Here is an 18,948-nt window from a genome sequence, read left to right as displayed (position 1 = left end):
CTACAGTTATGCTAAGAACCAAAGCAGGTCTCCACAGAGGGGCAATAGGGTTTAAGCAGCTCTCTAGGGTGCACACAGGCTCATTCACATGTTTGGAGTTTCCTCTGACACACACAAGCTGCTTCCTCTCTTCCCACTTCAGAGTGACTACAGAAGGATGGAGCTAGAGGAGCGGAGAATGCAGACAACTACAGTTCCCATCATGCCTGGTCCTCAGCAGCCCTCCCGTGCAAAATCCTGCCAGTGTGTTCCCGTTTACCACAAAATGCAAAGTTATGTGAAGTCATTTTGCAGTTAGACCCCAAACTGCTCAAAATTTCAGGAGTTATCTAAGAAATTCTTGTTTGGGACCCAGGAGGCAGTGGCAGGCAGATCTCTATGAGTTTGAGGGCAGCCTGGTCTATATTTGGAGTTCCAGGCCAGCCAAGGCTACAAGTTTGATATAGATAAGCAGACTATTAAGAAGGAAATTCCATAGATAATGAATTTGTAAAAATGGGAATGAGGTTTTTAAAAACAAAAACCACCATAATTACATTTTATCTAGCGTGTATCAATATCTTAATCACATTTTATCAAGTGTGTCTGCTTGCCACAAGGGGTACAGGAGATCAGAGGACACTTTTCTGGTTCTTTCTTTCCACCAGGTAGATCCTTGGGATTGAACTCAGGTCTTCAGGCTTGATAGTAAGTGCCTTTACCTGTTGAGCCATTTCTCCAGCTCTGGGAACAGGTTTTAGGGAAGTAGTGAGATGGGGATAGAATTAGATAGTGCACTTAGTGTTTGGGTCTTCCAAACACCAAGGTGATTACTGTTCTTTGGTCTTCATTTTGTCATCTGTAAAAGGGAAAATAATGTTTACTTTTCTGTCCTAACTTATGTTACATTAAAAAAAAAAAAATCTACTTTAAAGGCCTGGTGGCACATGCCATTAACCCCAGCACTCTAGAGGCAGAGGCAGGCAGATCTCATTCCAGGCCAGCCTGGTCTACAAAGTGAGCTCCAGGATAGCCAAGGCTACACAGAGAAACCCTGTGTCAAAAACAAACAAGACAAAACAAAACAACCCTTGCCCCCTGGAAACCTTTAAAGATAAAATTGGGATGTTTCCTTGCTGGGAAGTGTTTATGAACCAGTGACCTAAAGTGCGGATTCACACACAGCATGTGCCCAATAAATATGATTATTACTTCACTGCTTAGATTAGGAGTGGAGGGAGAAATAAAAGCCGCTTGAAACCCGTGAGAGTCACAGATTGGCTACAGATCTGAATCTCGAGGTTGCTGAGTTGTCCCACTAATGGTGACTGTTTGGGGACTCCTGGGACACTGAACAACGGGAAGGAACGGCCCTTCACCTTACTGTAGATGAGACACTGAATTGAGGCAAGCGTTGATGATCTTAAAACCTACATCTCCAAGACCCCTTGGCCTCTAGTAGTGACAACAGAGAAGATGAGAAGAACGGTGCCCTAAATTCTACTACGTCTTCCCAAAGACAGTGTGTGACAGAGGCTCTTCTGTCAGCAGGGCAGGATACAGCTTCATCATCAGCGTCTCCGCAGAGAGCCTCCAACTCAATTCTTCAATTGATTGGTCGGGCTTCTGTGAGCTGCGAGTGCGACAGTCCTTCAGAGGCTGTGTTCCCACAGCCATGTCATGGCTTGCACCATCAGACCAGCTGCCAAACCAAAGCTCTCCCACCCCACAGCCAATGGCAGGTCTTTAGGGGTGTGAAGTGAGTAGTGCTTCCCACTGGAGTGTCTCTGACCCCTCTGAGGGGAGGAGATGGCTATTCGCCAATTACCGGAGAGTTCAATTTTCCATCCTTGAAAAGGCAGTTTGGGGCTGGAAAGATGGTTCAGCGGTTATAGAGCACTGGCTGCTCTTCCAGAGAACCCAGGTTCAATTCCCAGCATCCACATGGCAGCTCACGACTGTCTGTAATTCCAGTTCCAGGGCTTCTGACACAGACATACATGCAGGCAAAGCACCAATGAATATAAAAATAAATAGAAATTGTATATTTAAAAAGAAGAAAAAAGAGGAGTTTATGTTGTCTTTCTAGAGTTTTGCCATAAACATGGCTTGTGCCATGTTCCGTGGCCTACTCCTCTGGTGAACGTAGGTCCCTGTTTCTGGTCTGTCTTCAAATACTGGTAGGTGAAGTGCTAGGCAAAGAATGTAAAACACCATATTCATACCCTGGGGACCAAGGATGAACTTTTTTTCTGACAACTTTTTTCATAACCTTTCTTCCCTTTCACACCATTGGAGTCAGGCAATCATTTGCTCCAGGAGGAAGGGCTCTGATGTAATAGGAGAGAGGTCGGGGAAGGCCTCCCAGGTTTTAGGTATAATGCACACTGTAAGTTGGTGAGCTGTCAATCAAATACAACCTGGCTGGTAACACATATCTCATGACTGAATTCCGCAAGAAGGCAATGTTTTTGTTGTTTGTTTTTTTCTGAGACGGGGTTTCTCTGTGTAGCGTTGGCTGTCCTGGAATTCACCCTGAAGAGCAGGTCAGCCTCGAAAGAAGCGAATGTTGTTGGTAATGTTCTAGAGTCCCTTGAATTGAGTAAGCATGGAGTACATCGTGTTGGCGGTGGGTTTTAGGAGTAACTTTAGTCTTGTCAGAAATGTAGGTGTTAGCCGGCTGTGGCTGCGCATGCCTGTAACCCCAGGTCTCGAGGAGGCAGAGGTAGGCGGATGTCAGTGAGTTCGAGGCCAGCCTGGCCTACGAGTCCAGGACAGCCAAGGCTACACAGAAAAACCCTGTCTCGAAAAAGAAAAAAAGAAACTTAGATGTTGAACAGTTTTCACCATAGAACCCTGTCCGGGTACAACTGCACCTGCTCGTCCAGGTCCAACCCCACGCTTATGCATTCACCTCTGTTTTGGCATGGGTTGAAAAAGCAAGAATTTGCAGGGTGGTTGGGAAGCCACAACGCGCCGAGCAGCAGGAGGCGGACCAGCATGTCGGCGGCAGGCAGGTTGCCGAGCGCAGGCTGCTCGGCTGGAGGAATCTGGTCCCGCGCGGACTCCGTGCGCCAGAAGTTCGAAAAACTCTCTCGCGGCTATCAGCCGCCGCTCCCAGCGGCGCACGCGCGCTGCGGGCTGGCAGGATGCGCGTGCGCGCGGGCCGTGGGCGTGGTCGGTGCGCACGCAGTCGCGGCCCCTTCCCCGCCCTTTCTCTTCCCGGTTTTCCTCTCAGCTGCGGGGGCCCGGCCAGTGGCAGCTTCCGGTAGGAGCGCCGCGAAGCGCGACCCGGTGTCTGCTCGCTGTCATGTCCTACGGTCCTTTGGACATGTATCGGAACCCCGGGCCCTCGGGGCCCCAGCCCCGGGACTTCAACAGCATCATCCAGACGTGCAGCGGCAACATCCAGCGGATCAGCCAAGCCAGTGAGCGAGGGGACCCAGCTGGGCACGGGGGGCGACCCGAGGGACAGGCCTGGGTGACCGGTCCCTGTCGCAGCCAGGGCCACAGCTGAGGCCGCCGCGAGCCGCCACTCCGGGCGCGGGGAGCTGTCTTCCCCGGGTCCGCCAGGCTTGGGCCCTTTAGGTCCACACCCCAATTTTGTTGTGAGTTCGCGGCGTTGGGGTCAACAGAGCCGACGGCCCGAGGGCGGGAGGGAGCGTGTGTCATCCCCAGGACTGTGAGCAGCCTTGACTTGGCGCAGTGGTCAGCCGAGTTTTTCCTGTCATCGCCGCCTCCCCACCCAGCTCGTTTTGCTCCGTTCACATCAGGGGTAGCTTACTGCTTGCGACTTTGGGTTCACATTCTGCTCAGCGGTTGGGTCCTCGGACATCAGCAACTTTCAATTAAGGGAAGTGGTGTGTGCGTGTGTTTGGGTGACTTCATACACTGTTTCCTGTAATTAATTTGGAAGTCAGGCAATGACTGGTATTTGAGGGGTGGGAGGGCCCCTGTTTTATTACAGAGAACGCACGGGGAACATTTTAATGTAGGTTGTCTTTTGTAGCAAAGAAGTTTTTAAAATTTCGAGCATGAAGATTTCATTTTCTGCCTCTGTTGAGCTACCTTTGGACACAAGTACCTACCAAGTAAGAGATGGTAGAGGTGGTACAAGTCAGCCTGTAACCTCTTGCCTTAAAACTCCCTCCTCCCCAAGGTTGTAGTCCAAGGTTGTAGCTGACAGTCAAATACAGGCTGATTCTTCGGCTTCAGATTCAGCCCAGAGCCTTGTAAACAGAACAGAGGCAGCTTTACTTTAAAAATGGTGACAGCCATCCATGTTGTTTATTATTGTGTTTTTGTTTGCATAGCTACACGTGGTTAAAAGGTAGAGTCAGTTCTAAATTACAATTATGTTCTAAACTTTAAAGCGTAAGCTATCGCTCTTATTTTATTTTTGAGACCATTTTGTCTGTAGCTCCGGCTGTCCTGCAACTTATTCTGTAGACCAGGCTGGTCTCAAACTCAGAGATCTACCTGCCTCTGCCTCCCAAGTCCTGGGATTAAAGCTGTGCACCGCCCCTCCCCCTAGCTTGCCACTTTGCTTTTAAATATAAATGTATATTGTGGGATTTGAGAGATAGAAGGTTTCTGGTGGGAAGGGTTAGGACTGGGTGTTTGGAGGTAGGAAGAGTATCCAGTTCGTTTAGCCCAGATATTCAAAACACTATAATGTAATTGATGATCACAAAGTATGGTACTTTGTGTCCACTTTCCTCTTGTTAAGGAGCGGAAATACAGGTTAAATCAGAAAATTCTTCTTCAAGGGGCTGGCAAGATGGCTCAGGTAAAGCGCTTGCTATGCAGGCCTGACAGCCCTGGTTTGAGACCCAGAACCCAGGTGAAGGTGGAAGGAGCAAATTAACTCCACAAAGCTGTACTCCAACCTCCACACTCATTTACACTCATTCCCTGGCATGTACAATGTGTGTGTTTACATTAGTTTATATGTATGTTTTACATATCATACACAAAACAAACAAATAAGATTTGTCAGCAGAGGCAGGTGGATCATCGTGAGTTCTAGGCCAGCCTGGCCTACAAAGTGAGGCCAGGAAAGCCAAGGCTATACAGAGAAACCTTGTCTCAAAAACAAAAACAAAAAAATTTTGTCTCATGTCCCATGTGTTGGTGGCCCACACCTTTAATCCCAGCACTCAGGAGGCAGAGGCAGGTAGATCTCTGAGTTGAGAGAGTAGCCAGAACTACACAGAGAAACCTTGTCTTGGGGGAGGGTGGGGAAGAAAATTTTATTGCAAGGCTGAAGTGTTTCCATTGAGATTAAACCCAATTTGAATGCCAATATGTGGAATCTTTTATATTTGAGTATTAAGTTGTGTAGTAAGCATAGGAACTGATAATAGGTTATTTTAACAGCAAATCTGTGTTTACTGAAATTAAAATTAGAGTTGAGGCTGGAGCTGGGCATAATGGTACAGGCTTATAATTATTGCATTTGAGAGCCTGAGGCAGGAGGATTATCATGATTTAGAGTCAAACATGGACTGTATAGTGAGTTTAAGGCAAGCCTGGGCCACATAATGAGACCCTTCTCAAAAGGAAAAAAGGAGACAGGGAAGGAGACACAGAGAATGAGTTTAAGGCCAAAAGCTAGGTGTGATGAGTCAGGCCTATAATTGCAGCGCTCAGAAGGCTGAGGCAAGACAGTTTCGATGGGTGCATAGTGTGCTGGGCAGGATGAAAAGTACTTTGCGTGTGATATTTTAATTCATAACAAGTCTGTGGAATAATTACAAATATCCCCAGTGTGTGGGCTAGGAAACAGACTGAGAAAGGTTAAAGACTCGCCTAGCTGAATGTGTGTGTCTCTGTATGTGTTTACCGGAAGCTGTGGTTTCACGCGTATGTTCCCTGCTAGATTGTTAGCTCCTTTGAAGTAGTAGACATGGCTTACTCATCTTTATTTTTCTGCTGTTTACCTCATTCTCAAGCCTATGATGGGTTCGTTCATTCATTCATTCATTCATTCATTCATTCATTCATTCAGCAGCATTCTTTGAGTATTGCTGTTCACTGGGGCTAGAACAGTGAACAAATTGCTGGCTGGTACTGTGTGTATGTGTGTATGTTTGCATGCATTTGTATGTGTGCACACGTACAGGGTAAACGCAAGAGAGAATGGAAAAGGAATGAATTATCACCCCTTGGTGAGGAAGACCTGTCTCTCAGAGGAGATTATTCATTATTCCCCCCCCCCCCCCCGCGCCCAATACAGGGTTTCTTTACATAGCCTTGGCCCTCTGGGACTAGCTCTGTAGATTAGGCTGGCCTCAGACTCACAGAAATCCACCTGCCTCTCCCTCCTGACTGCTGTGATTAAAGGTGTGTGCCACCACCGACTGGCTAGGGTGATCTCCGAGTGAGCAGATAACAGAATGGAGGGAGCTTTGTGAGTGGTGGAGAAAGGCAGTGTGTGCTGAGGACAAATGCAAGGACTTTCATATGACAAAGAATATCAGGGAGGCAGGTGTGGCTGGATTAAAGGTAGGGAGCAAAGTAGGGAAAGAAGAGAGGTAGTCATGGGTCCATGGGTCAGGCCACATGGGAGCTTGAGACTTACTAATTGTACTCAGTTATCTGAGTGAGCCAGGCCTCTCTGTCATTCTGAACTCATCCTGCCTCTTCTTGAACAGTATGGTATCTACCATATCAGACCATCCTAGGCAGTATAACTTAAAAGTCTTCTCTTGGGATTGCTGGTGAGGAGTTGGGAATTTGAAATTGGTAGATGGCATTGTGTCTACCAAGATGTCACACCAGTGCCTGTGACCAGGCCTCTACAAGTCATGGCCAACACATCCTAGTGCTCTCTGAGACTAGATGCCAGAAACATATATCCACTCACCCATGAACATTGCTCTTTTTTCTAAACACTTTAACCACAGATATGGTTTTGGGGTTGTGAAGCACATCAGCCTGATACAGGGCCACCTTTGTGGGTCAAAGGTGGACCTCAGGTTGGCTGCCTGGTCCAGACAGTTCTACAAGTGGGATGCAAAGGAAGAATTCTTGATTCTGCTTCCTGGGTCTAAACATGTTTACTAAACTAAACTAAAGTAAACCTAAACTAAACTAAAGGGTCTAAACATGTTTCTGATGCAAATGAAGGAAGAAAACCTAATAGCTTTAAAGTTAACTCTTGTAGCTGGGCACAGTGGCGCATGCCTGTAATTTTAGTGCTCAGGGAGGCAGAGGCAGGTGGATCTCTGTGAGTTCCAGGCCAGCCTGGTCTACAAAGTGAGTCTAGGAAATAATAAAATAAATCAGCTACATAAGAAAATTAATGCTGTTCTTTGAGAGCTAACTTTTTTTCTCCTTCGGTTTTTCAAGACAGGGTTTCTCTGTGTAGCCCTGGCTATCCCGGAACTTGCTATGTAGACAAGGCTGGCCTTGAACTCAGAGATCCACCTGCTTCTGCCTCCTGAGTGCTGGGGTTAAAGGTGTGCGCCACCACGTGGTGCTTTTCTTTTTTTTTGAGACAGGATCTCATTATGTAGCTCAGAGCTGGCTGTGAGACCAGGCTGGTCTGGAACTCAGAGATCCACCTCCCTTGGCCTTCAGAGAGGTAGGCGTGTGCCACCATGCCAGGCTCTGCATCGTTTGCTGAAGAGAAATCTTTGAGCTTTTAAATGTTTGTTAACTAAGTTTGGATTTTTCCTTGGCTCTTACTGGTTTTGTAAGTGTCTTGGTGGGTGTCGCTTTTTCTCTCCTGCTCAGTTTCCTCATCTATAGTTGTAATTACTTCTAGGGTTTTGTGGACTGAGATAACTTATGTGAAGGGCTAAAACAGTGCCTGCTACAAAGTGGGTTCCTGTACTCCTCACCCTTGTGAGGCAGAGGCAGGAGTTCAAGACCAACATCAGCTACATAGCAAGTTTGAGACCAGCTTAGCTATGTCTCAAAAAGAGAAAAGTGCCGGCTACCTACCAAGTGAATACATAAAATATGGCAGCTGTCATTTGGTTCCTTTTCCTTAAATGTAACAAGCAAATTTTCCTCACAGTGTAATATTTACTTATATTCTATGTTCTTTAATTAAGCCAAGCTTTTTGACCTTGTCATTAGAAGAAAACTGGTTTTATGGGATGAAGGACTATGCATTATACATTTCTCTTTAGACAGTGCCTGGCACAACAGTAGGTATGTTGGCATTCAATATGTACTTAATTGATTTTTATCATTGCTAAGTACATTTTTCTTGGTCTTGAGTTTGATAATAATAGCTCTCCTTAGTTGAGTGCTTTTATGTGCCAGACAGCATTCTAAACTTAGCCTCATATTATCTCATTTCATCCTCACATCAACCATATGAAGCTTCTCTTGTGCCTCCCATTTCCCAGGTGAGGAAACAAGCGGAGAAGACTGTCATCATTTATTCTAGATCCCTCAGCTAGGAAGTGCTAGGATCAAGAATCAAGCATGGAGCCTGGCACAGCAGTGCACACCTGTAATCCCAGCACTCAGGAAGGCAGAGGCAGGCAAAGCCTGTGAGTTTGAGTCCAGCCTGGTCTACACAGCAAGTCCAGAATAGCCAGGGCTACACAGAGAAACCCTGTCTCAAAAAAACAAGAAAAAAAAATCAAGCATAGGCAGTCTTGCTGGTCATAGTGGTCTACACCTGTAATTCTACCACTTGAGAGGCAGAGTCCGGAGGATCACCACATAGAGGTCAAGGCTAGCTGGGGCTAACTAGCAAGCACCCGGCCCAGGGCAACATAGCTGGGTCCAGGCCATACAGGGCTGCATATCAAGAGCCTGTCTTACAAACAAGAACACAGTCTTAATTCAGAGCCTGTGCTCTTAACAACCACACCGTTGTCACTCTTGTGCAAAAGGAGTGTTATACCTTTGATTGTTAGTACTCATTTTCAGTTTAAAGATTTACTATTTAATTTAGTGACTGAATTTCTGGTGTGTGTGTGTGTGTATGTATGTGTGGCTGGATACAAGGTCTCATGTAGCCTAGGCTAGCTTTTTAACTCCTGACCTTCTGCCTGTCAAGTGCTGGGATTGTAGGAAGGCACCACTACTCCTCCTGATGAGCTATTTTTTTTAGAAGGTAAATCCCAGCCTTCAAGAGGTTGAGGTAGGATCAGGGGTTTGAGTCTACTCTGAGAATAAGTAATTTGTTCCATTTATAGAGACCCTGTCTTTATGATGAGAGTCGGGGATGTAGCTAAATCTCAATAACTGTGTGTGTGTGTGTGTGTGTGTGTGTGTGTGTGTGTGTGTGTGTGTGTTAGGTAATTTTCACTGTTCTGTAATAACAAAAAGCCTAATTTTGTGCATAGATGCTAAGTTGACTTCATTTTTATAATCAGTGCAAAGGCCTTTTCTTTAGTACAGATAGTTTTTTAGGTTTGTGGATTTCTTTTATTTTCTGTTTATCTGTCTGTCTATTTGTCTGTCTGTCCGTCCATCCATCCATCTATTTATTTTTAGCTTTGTGAGACAGTTTCACTATTTATCATTGGCTGGCCTGGAACTCAGAATTCTGCCTGCCTCTGCCTCTTGAGTGCTGGGATTAAAGGCGTGTGCCACCACACCTGGCCTTGTTTCATGTTTTAGTGTAAGTAATGCTTTTTACATTGAATATGTTTGTTTATGAGTGTTTTCCTGCATGTATGTATGTGCTTCGTGTGTGTGCCTGGTGCCCTCATGGATCAGAAGAGGGGAGTCAGGTTGTCCTGGAACTGGAGTTGTGATGGTTGTGAGCTGACATATGTGTGCTAAGAACCGAACCCGGGTCCTCTGCAAGAACAACAAATGTTCTTAACTGCTGAGTCACCTTTCCATCCCCTGAATGTTTTTAGTATATTGAATCAGAGCATTAGATTGTCTCAAATAAAGAGAATTTTTGCCCCTTCTGTATGATGGAAATTTGCTTTTAATATGATTGAATAGGTTTGGACTGTGGTTCATGGGGACATTTAGATTTTGCTGATCTCTGCTAAAAAGTGCATAAGAAGTGTTCAGATTAGAATTATTCTTGGTGTTGATGTTAGTGATAAGGTATAATAAGTTGATTTACTTCATGTTCTTTTTTTTTTTTTTTTAAAGATTTTTAGCCATGACACACTTTTAAAAATGAGAGGTCAGTGACAGGAGAGGTTAAGGTCTAGTGTTTTGTTTTGTTCGTCCCCTCCCTGCCCCCAAAAACTCTATAGTTATCTGAGATTGGTCTTGAACTGATCCTTTTATGTACCAAGTTCTGGGACGACATGCTTGTGCCACCATGCTAGACCTAGGCATAGTTATAAAAGTGACAAAATTGAAAACACAGAACAGAAGGGTTTGTCTTTATATTTGGCATAAACATCTAGGTACTAATATTAGGTAACATTTCATAGGAGATGCTCAATTGTCTTTATCTAAAATATTTTTTTAAGATTTTATTTATTTATTTTATGCATATCAGTGCTCTTAGAGGGCAGTAGAGGGTATAGATGGCTGTGAGCCACCATGTGGTTGCTAGGAATTGAACTCAGGACCTCTGGAAGAACAGACAGTGCTCTTAACTGCTGAGCCATCTCTCCAGCCCCTATCTAAAATATTTTTAAAATTTTATTTATATTATGTGTATGAGCATTTGGCTGTATGTATATGTATCATACCTGAAGAGACCAAAGAAGGTAGGGTGTTGGGTCCCCTGGAACTGGAATTACAGACAGTTTTGAGCTGCCATGTAGCTGCTGGGAACTGACCCTGAGTCCTCTAAAGAGCATCAAATGCTGTGCTCTATTGAGCATTTTAACAAGGGTTGGGGATGTAGCTCAGTGGAAGAGCACATGCCTAGCATATGTGAGATCCTTGGTTCACTGCCCAGATGATCTAAACATGCAAAGAAATATTATTAAAACATTATAAATGCTGGTATACTTCATGCGCTGGGGACTGAGCCCAGGGCTTTACATATACATGGTAGGCAAATGTCTACCACCGAACCATATCCCTAACAATAACATGTGAATCAAAAGGGGCTGAGGAGATGGCTTATTTGAGGATCTAAGTTTGATCTCCAGAATTTAGATGTGGTACTTCAAGTGCCAGGGAGACTGAGACAAATGGATCCTTGGAGAGCAAAGGCCAGCCAAGGTGTATAGCCCCTGAGGAATGATACTCAGGGTTGTCCTCTGGCCAATACACTGCCACTCAATTCTCCCCATCCCCAGAATAAAGCTTTCATTTGTTAGAATTCTTGGAAAAGGAGTGTTTAGATAGTTGGCTCAGGGGTTAAGAGCACTGGCTGCTTGCTCTTGTAGAGGACCTGGGTTCAATTTCCAGAACTCACAAGGTGGCTCACCCACAGCCACCCATGAATCCAAGTCCAGGATTGATGATCTTCTGATCTCCTCAAGTACCAAGCCCATAAGTGATGCACAGACATACATGCAGGCAAAATACCCACACACGTAAGAGTAGAAGAAAAAGGAGTGTCCACATTAACCAGGTGGACATCAGATCTTTTAATATTTAGCTTATTATAATAAAAATAATTTCAAAATATGGCATTTTGATATTTTAAGCACACGCAAATGAAAATAAATGTTGTGTAAACATTCCTGTTTTGTGCTTTAAGTTTTGGGAAGGCTGCAGCTCTTGGGTGTGAGCTGTGTGGGCCAGTGGTCCATAGTCGTTAGTCGTAGTTCCTTATGCTGTGCTTACAGAGGACAGTCTGCAAAAAGCTCTGCATTAGTGTCAGGTAAATGGAAGACCTTGTCATTGTTATGGTTTGAATTTTAGGGCATCTCATCAGTCTGAATGGAAACTTGTAGGAAAATATTTTGGTATTTGGAAATATAGAAAGAACCAATGAAGGTTTACATTCATTCCACTGCTTAGTAAGCAAATGACCCCAAAGTTCCCAGCCCTACTTCCCCAAACTCCTTAACACAGAAGTTCACGCGATTTCAACAAAGGAAACCAAGAAGTCTAGATGGGAAAAAAAAGTTCCATGTCATCTGAAAGTGCACAGAAAACAGTTGATTATTGACTTTTTCCATATTCTATCAAATCTCCACAGTTTTCTAGAGTATTTAATGTTTTAATAGCCAATGAATAGCTAGCTACATACTTTGATACACGTTTAGATATTCGCAGCTTTACCCCACTCACACCTTGGAACTCACCCTGTAGACCAGGCTGGCCTTGAACTCAGAGATCTGCCTGCCTGTCCCCTCTAAGTGCAGAGATCAAAGGTGTGTGCCACCACTTCCCAGCATCAGCTTACTTTCAAAACAGTCTCATTCTATAGTTCATGTTGGCCTTGAGGTTCAGCTCTTCCTCATCCTGAGTACAAGTGTATGCCACCATGCTTGCTGTTCTGCTTTTTATTTAGTTTTATTTGGTGTTTTGAGACAGTCTTGCTTGTGTGGCTCTCACTGGCCTGGAATTCACTACGTAGACCAGGCTGACCTTGAACACATAGAGATCTGATTACCTTGGCCTCCTGAGTGCTGGGATTAAGACATGTGCCACTATGCCCACCTTGCACCTTGCATTTACAAGAATAAAGTCACAGGTAGACCATCTCTGAGCCACACATTTAGGTTACCAAAAAACTCCGTCCTTCTGGGACTAGAGCTGTTTGACTGTGACTGACTGGCTTCAGCAGTGTGGGATACTTGGAGATCGTTTAGTCCTCAGTAGTAGCAGTGTGTAACGAGAGGGTTTGGGCTGTAACTCAGTCGGCACAGTACTCTCATAGCACAGACACACACATCCTCGAGTTTAATCTCTAGCACTGCAGAAACTTGGGCATTGGAGGTGGAGGTGGAGGCAGGAAGAACGGAAGTTCGAGGTCATCCTCAGTTATGTAGGGAGGCCAGCCTTGGCTAAGTAGCACCCGTCTCAACCAACTACAAGATTTATGAGAAAAAGTGAAAACCCCACGCATATAGTAAGTACTCAGCAAACATTAGTTAAATCTGGATATAATCTGCAAGTGGTGAAAGAGGTCCATCAAGATAAACAGCATGCCCAGTTCCCTACATCTAGTAAATGGTTAAGTCTTCTTATTCATAATCTACCTTGATTAACATCTTTTGTCTTAATGTGAATGCCATGAAGTTGAAGGGAAGAGGCTGACTCAGTCAGTATCCTTGTACCTACTGAATGCCTGGCAGTCTGCTGGACTCCAGTGAGTACAGAGGCACACTCCCAAAAATGGGCGGGCATTGAGGAGGGGAGCAGGTTAGAACAAGGATATCTATCTGGAGTTAGGTTAAGGCACTGTCAGATAAGCAGGGTGGGGCAAAGTGGAACCCTGGGAAATCGAGACCAGCCCTGTGTGACTACATTCTATTTCCTTGAAGACTCAGCCCCTTGAGAGCAGCACTATGTGAGTCAACGCATATAGCCTTTGGAGCCAGCCCTGCGTTTGAATTCTAGCCATGGTATGCTGTTCATAGCCCCTTCAGTGGCTTGCCAGTTAATTAAAGTCTCATTATAATTGTGCAAGGTCTCCATAATCTGACTCCCCACTACCTCTTTGGCCTACACTTTTATCTCTTGCTCACTTAGCTCTAGCACCCTGGCTAGAGCTGCTGGTTCTTGTTTTGAGGACTTTGTCCTAGTTAGTTCCTCTCTGCCTGGAATACCTGCCTCCCCATAGGTGTATTGCTTTCCTTTGTTTTTTCTTTAGATCTGTGCTCATTGTCTCCTTATCTGATTGGCCCCTCATGGGGCCTTTGCCTACTCCTTTGTCCTCACTTGATTTTTTTTGGTAGGCCTGTTACTGCCTGGCATGTTTTTCTTATTCACCCTCAAGAATGTAAACTTCCTTCAGCAAGTGCCAGCAAGTGTATAGAACAATGTAGAGTAGATGCTGTCCTCTGAATGAACAAGTCAGTGCTGTCACATAAAGTAGGGTGATGCTAATGCCTTAGTGTTGGTTAGGGTCACATAGGAAATGCCAGGTAACTAGCCCAGTGTCTGCTCAGTGAGTGCTCAGGGCTCGTGTCTGCCCCTTTCCTCCTTTTGAAACAGTTTCGTGTGACAGGCTGGCTCCAGAGAGGATGACCCTGAACTCCTTCTGTTTCTCAAGCACTGACAGTACCTGCCTTGCCTGATATGGTGCCGGCAGTTGAATCCAGGGCTTCGTTGCAGGCTGAGCAAGAACTCTACCACCTGAGTGCATCTCCGTCTCTAATGCCTGCCTCTCGTAAATCGTCACAGCATCCGGTTGATAGCTTTAGTGATATCCTAATTCCCACTTAACTTGAATAAGGATGTTATGTTATTTGTATTTTAGTAGAATATAGCTGATGTTTTCTTATGGAATTATTGAGGTATAACTAATTTCTACTAAAGAGAATAGAATTTTCTTAGGAGTCTTGTCAAAAAGTAAACTGTTTGGTCTTGGTTTTGGGGAAACAGGGTTTCATGTAGCCTAGAATGTCCTCAGATTTGACACATAGCCAAAACTGATCACGGATCTTGAATTCATGACCCTCCTGTACCCTCTCACTGCTGGGTGCAGGCATGCGCCACAGCTTAGCTTTGTGTGTGTGTGTGTGTCTGTTTTGTTGTTGTTTCTGTTTCTTTTTGGGGGGGGGTGTCTTGTTATATAACCCAGGCTCTCCTTACCCGCAAAATATAGACCAGGCTAGCCTTGAGCTCACAGGAACCTTCTTGCCTCACCCTCTTGACTGCTGGATTCTAAGTACAGGTCACCACAGTGGGCTTAATACTTTATTTTAAAGGGCACCATTATTGAAATGTGAATAGGGGCATTTGTTTGTTTGTTTGTTTGTTTAATTTATTGAGATAGGGTCTCACTGTGTAGTTCTAGCTGTCAATAGAACTCACTGTATAGACCAGGCTGGCCTTGCACTCACAGAGAATCTGAGTACTGCCATCCAAATGGTGGGACTAAAGGCATGCTCCATCATACCTGGCTAAGTTTTTTTTTCTTTCCATTAATTAATTTATTTAATCACTTTACAGCCTGATTGATATTTTTGTTTTTTTAAATCCATTCACTTAGGTGTAGGGGTGCATGTGTGCTAGCTGTTTGGAAGTCAGAGGAGGGAAGTTGTTTCTTTTTCCCATGTGGGTTTCTGGGCTCAAACTCAGGTATCAGGGACTGGAGAGATGGCTCAGAGGCTGTTCTTCCAAAGGTCCTGAGTTCAATTCCCAGAGACCACATGGTGGCTCATAGCCATCTGTAATGAGATCTGGTGCCCTCTTCTGGCCTGCAGGCATACACGCAGGCAGAATACTATATAAACAATAAAATAAATCTTTAAATACAAACTCAGGTGTTAGACTTTCTAGTAGGTACCTTTACCCACTAAGCCTTCAACTAAACCTAGAAATATAGATTTTAAAATTTCAAACTTGTAGTAACTGGACATCCTTTTTGGTTAGCTCTAGAAGCACAGAATGTGTGTTACTGTATGATATTGATAACAGCGCTGGCTTCCTCACTTGCTCACCTAAGCTCACCTGTTCTTTTGTAGTCTGATAGCGTGCCTGAAGCTTTGACATTAATCCAGAGGGAGTAGCAAAGGTGCTTGCTCACAGAGGAACAATCTTTTGTCTGTGCTATGTTATCTGTTGAAATTCTGCTGCAACTTGAAGCAGTGAGAGTGGAGAAAGAACAAAAATATCTGTAACCAGATATGATTAATCAATTTTAAACACCAGCTAGGCATGAGGAGTGCAAACCTTTAATCTTAGCACTTGGAGGCAGAGGCAGGTGGATCTCTGAGTTCGAGGCTAGCCTGGCCTATGGAGCGAATTCCAGGACAGCAAGAGCTCCCAAAGAGACCTTGCCTTGAAAAACCAAAACAAGCAAAATTAGTGGTAAACATCACTTCAGTTGGATCAAGAATAGTCTGCTAATGAGTTCTGTTCTTAGGTATTATGACTTAGCATGTGTGAGGTCCTGGGTTCAATTTACAGGAAGAGAGATGGACAGACACACACATATGCACATTGTGCAACTACCCCCCAACTTAGTAAACCTTCCCTTCCCTTCTCTGACAGCAGGGAAGGAAAATAGAAAGCAAGGGAAGGTCTTTTGGGTCAGGCAAGGGTTTGGATGTCAAGGATTCGAACATGAGCATTCCCAGGCTACCAGGTATCTAGGAAAAGAACAGGAGTGTACAAAACTGTGTTTGGCTGCGGTGCCATGCAGGAAAGAATGCTCTCTGTTGGAGTCTATATGCCCGGATTAAATTCTTTACTGTGTGTGCATAGATGAGGTACATGTGTTGCCACATGTGACCAGTTCAGACCTTTGCTGTGAAAGTTGGATGGCATGTGCGTGACATAATGGAGTGCTTGACACTAGCAGTGCTTAACCAGGGTTTACCTGTTACTGAAAGTCAGTGTTGACTGCCTTTCTAAAAGCATTTGCTGTAGAAAACCTAGTTTGATTTCGTGGGTAAGTTTTTGTTGTTATTTTTGAGACAGGCAGGATCTCATGTATTCTAGACTGGCTTTGAATTTTCTATATACCTGAGCATACCTTTGAACTTAAAGGCATGCACCACCGTGTTTTTTTTATGCAATGCTGGGGACTGAACCCAGGGCTACATGCATGCTAGGCAAGCTTGCTACCAAGTAAACAACATTCCCAGCCCCTATGGACTTAAATTGTTTGCTGAAAGCTGGTGGAGTGACTCATACTTTTAATGTCAAGAGAAATGTGATTTAAAAAAAAAAAATCAGGAGTTCTCCCACCAGACCATTTATCCTCTCCTTTATGATCCCTTTGGGTCGCTGAGGAAAAAAAAAAAAAAAAAAAAAAAAAAAAAATATATATATATATATATATATATTCAAATATATTCATATATTTATTTATTTATGGTATCCAACTAGACTAAATCATCAGGAGTCTAACTGATAAGATGTTGAGGCAGGAAGATAGATAGGAGGCTAGCCTAGGCTACAGATTGAGACTGTCTCAGAAAAGCAAGTCCAAAGGTATTGTAGATTGTTGTAGCTTTGAGACTCTTCCAAAGGCAGTGTGTGTTTCCTTCCCTTTTTTTACGCTACTGGGATGGAACCCCAGGCCTTGGGTGCATGCACTACCAATTTACTGCCTTCCTAGTCCTAAAGAGGATGAAATGGTTAGGGTTGTGGAATATCCAGAAGAATTATTCAGTTCTTTGGAGATGATAAACAGAACCGCCTTCTGTTTAGTGAACCTTGTAAAAGTACTGTAGAAGAATGTGTCAAGATTTGGGCCTCAGCATGGTTCCTGTTAGTTGCATGTATGGAAGATACGGGCAACCAGTGCTCCGTGAAGTAGAGTGCTCATGATGAATGCGTTACTTTTTTTTTTTTAGTTTTTATTTTATTTGCATTGGTGTGGGATCCCCTATAACTGACAGCTGTGAGCTGCCATAGGATGCTGGAGATGGAACCCCGGTCTCTGGAGAGCAGCTGGTGCTCTTAACCACTGAGCCAGCTCTCCAGCCCCCTGAATGTGTTACTTTTTAAAATAAATCCTTTTCCCTTCTTTCTAGCTGCTCAGATAAAGAATTTGATGAGCCAACTTGGAACTAAGCAGGACTCAAGCAAGCTCCAGGAAAATTTGTGAGTAGCTTCCAGACAAGGTTGGTTTTTTTTTGAGGGCCCTTTGAGGGCGTGGTATTCTTCCAATTCAGGTCTGTGGAATGGGAGACAGTGGTTAGGTGGTAATAGCTGGAACTGGAAGAGGGGAACAAAGTGTATTAATGGATTCAGATTTCTCCTGCCTTGAATTGTCTCTTTTCTTCCCTCTGTCTGTTTTGCAGAGTAATTTAGGGAGATAGATGTTGTAGTAAATCATAAATAAATGAGCTTTTGGGCTGTATATTGTTGTTATTATTATTATTAGCCCTAAAATTATCATGGTATTATTTAAGCTGCTATCACAAATAACAAGACACAGACACCTGTTATAATTGCCTTACTTACCTTGGGCCAGGCCGATAATTGACTTACACTATCTCAATATCCTCACCATCCATCTCCTAGCCCCCATCCAATGCCATCCATCTTAATCCTTCCTATCTGGTCTCTCTTCCATCCTTAATCCCATGGTACTTGCTTGTATTCTTCATCTGGGCCTTTTCATGCCATTATTGGAGTCCTTCCTCTTGGCTCATGTGGTTTTTTTCTACACACTAACCCATCATGGCATCCTCTTTCCTCCTCTCTTTCCATCCATCTGCCTTGTCTTCCAAAGCCAGAGAACCTTAGTCACACCTACCCTATGTGTTCTGCCTGCACTTGTGTTTATGTGAGAGTGTCAGATCCTCTGGAACTGGAATTACAAACAATTGTGAGCTGTACTGGGAATTGAACTGGGGTCCTTTGGAAGAACAGCGAGTACTCTTAACCACAGAGCTAGCTCTCTGGTCCATATATATATATATATATATATATATATATATATATATATATATGTGTGTGTGTGTGTGTGTGTGTCACTTTTTTTTTTTTTTTTTTCTTTAAAAGTTCTATTCTTGGGGCTAGAGAGATGGTTTAGTATTTAAGAGCACTGGCTGCTCTTCCAGAAGTCCCAGGTTCAATTCCCAGTACTGACATGGTGGTTCACTACTGTCTATCCCTCCATTTCTATGAAATTTAGCTCTGTTTTCTGGCCTCTGTGGGCACTGCACATGTGTGATGCACAGACATACACTGAAGGCAAATCACCCATACACATACATTAATAAAGTAAAACATTTTATTCTTTGGGGCCAGCAAGATGGCTCAGCAAGTAAAGAAAAATGCTTGGGCTGGAGAGATGGCTCAGAGGTTAAGAATACTGACTGCTCTTCCAGAGGTCCTGAGTTCAATTCCCAGCAACCACATGGTGGCTCACAACCATCTATAATGAGATCTTGTGCCCTCTTCTGGTGTGCAGGTGACATAACATTGTATACATAATAGATAGATAGATAGATAGATAGATAGATAGATAGATAGATAGATAGATAGATA

At 44.1% G+C, this 18,948-nt stretch overlaps 1 protein-coding gene across 1 annotated transcript in view; it reads left to right on the top strand.

Annotated features, from left to right (window-relative positions):
- The first annotated feature begins 3,166 nt into the window (after positions 1-3,166).
- Positions 3,167-18,948, top strand: part of Stx12 (syntaxin 12) — a 34,236-nt gene continuing 18,454 nt past the window's right edge. The window contains exons 1-2 of the mRNA XM_055611268.1: positions 3,167-3,407; positions 17,484-17,553. Of these exons, the coding sequence (XP_055467243.1) occupies positions 3,290-3,407; positions 17,484-17,553 (188 nt within the window). The 5' untranslated portion in view covers positions 3,167-3,289. The remainder of the gene's footprint in view (positions 3,408-17,483; positions 17,554-18,948) is intronic.

Source organism: Psammomys obesus, unplaced genomic scaffold (genome assembly GCF_907164565.1).
Source record: "Psammomys obesus unplaced genomic scaffold, mPsaObe1.curated_primary_1811, whole genome shotgun sequence".
NCBI classification, from domain to species: Eukaryota; Metazoa; Chordata; class Mammalia; order Rodentia; family Muridae; genus Psammomys; species Psammomys obesus.
Note: the sequence above shows the minus strand (reverse complement) of the source record. Positions and strands in the feature narration are given on the sequence as shown.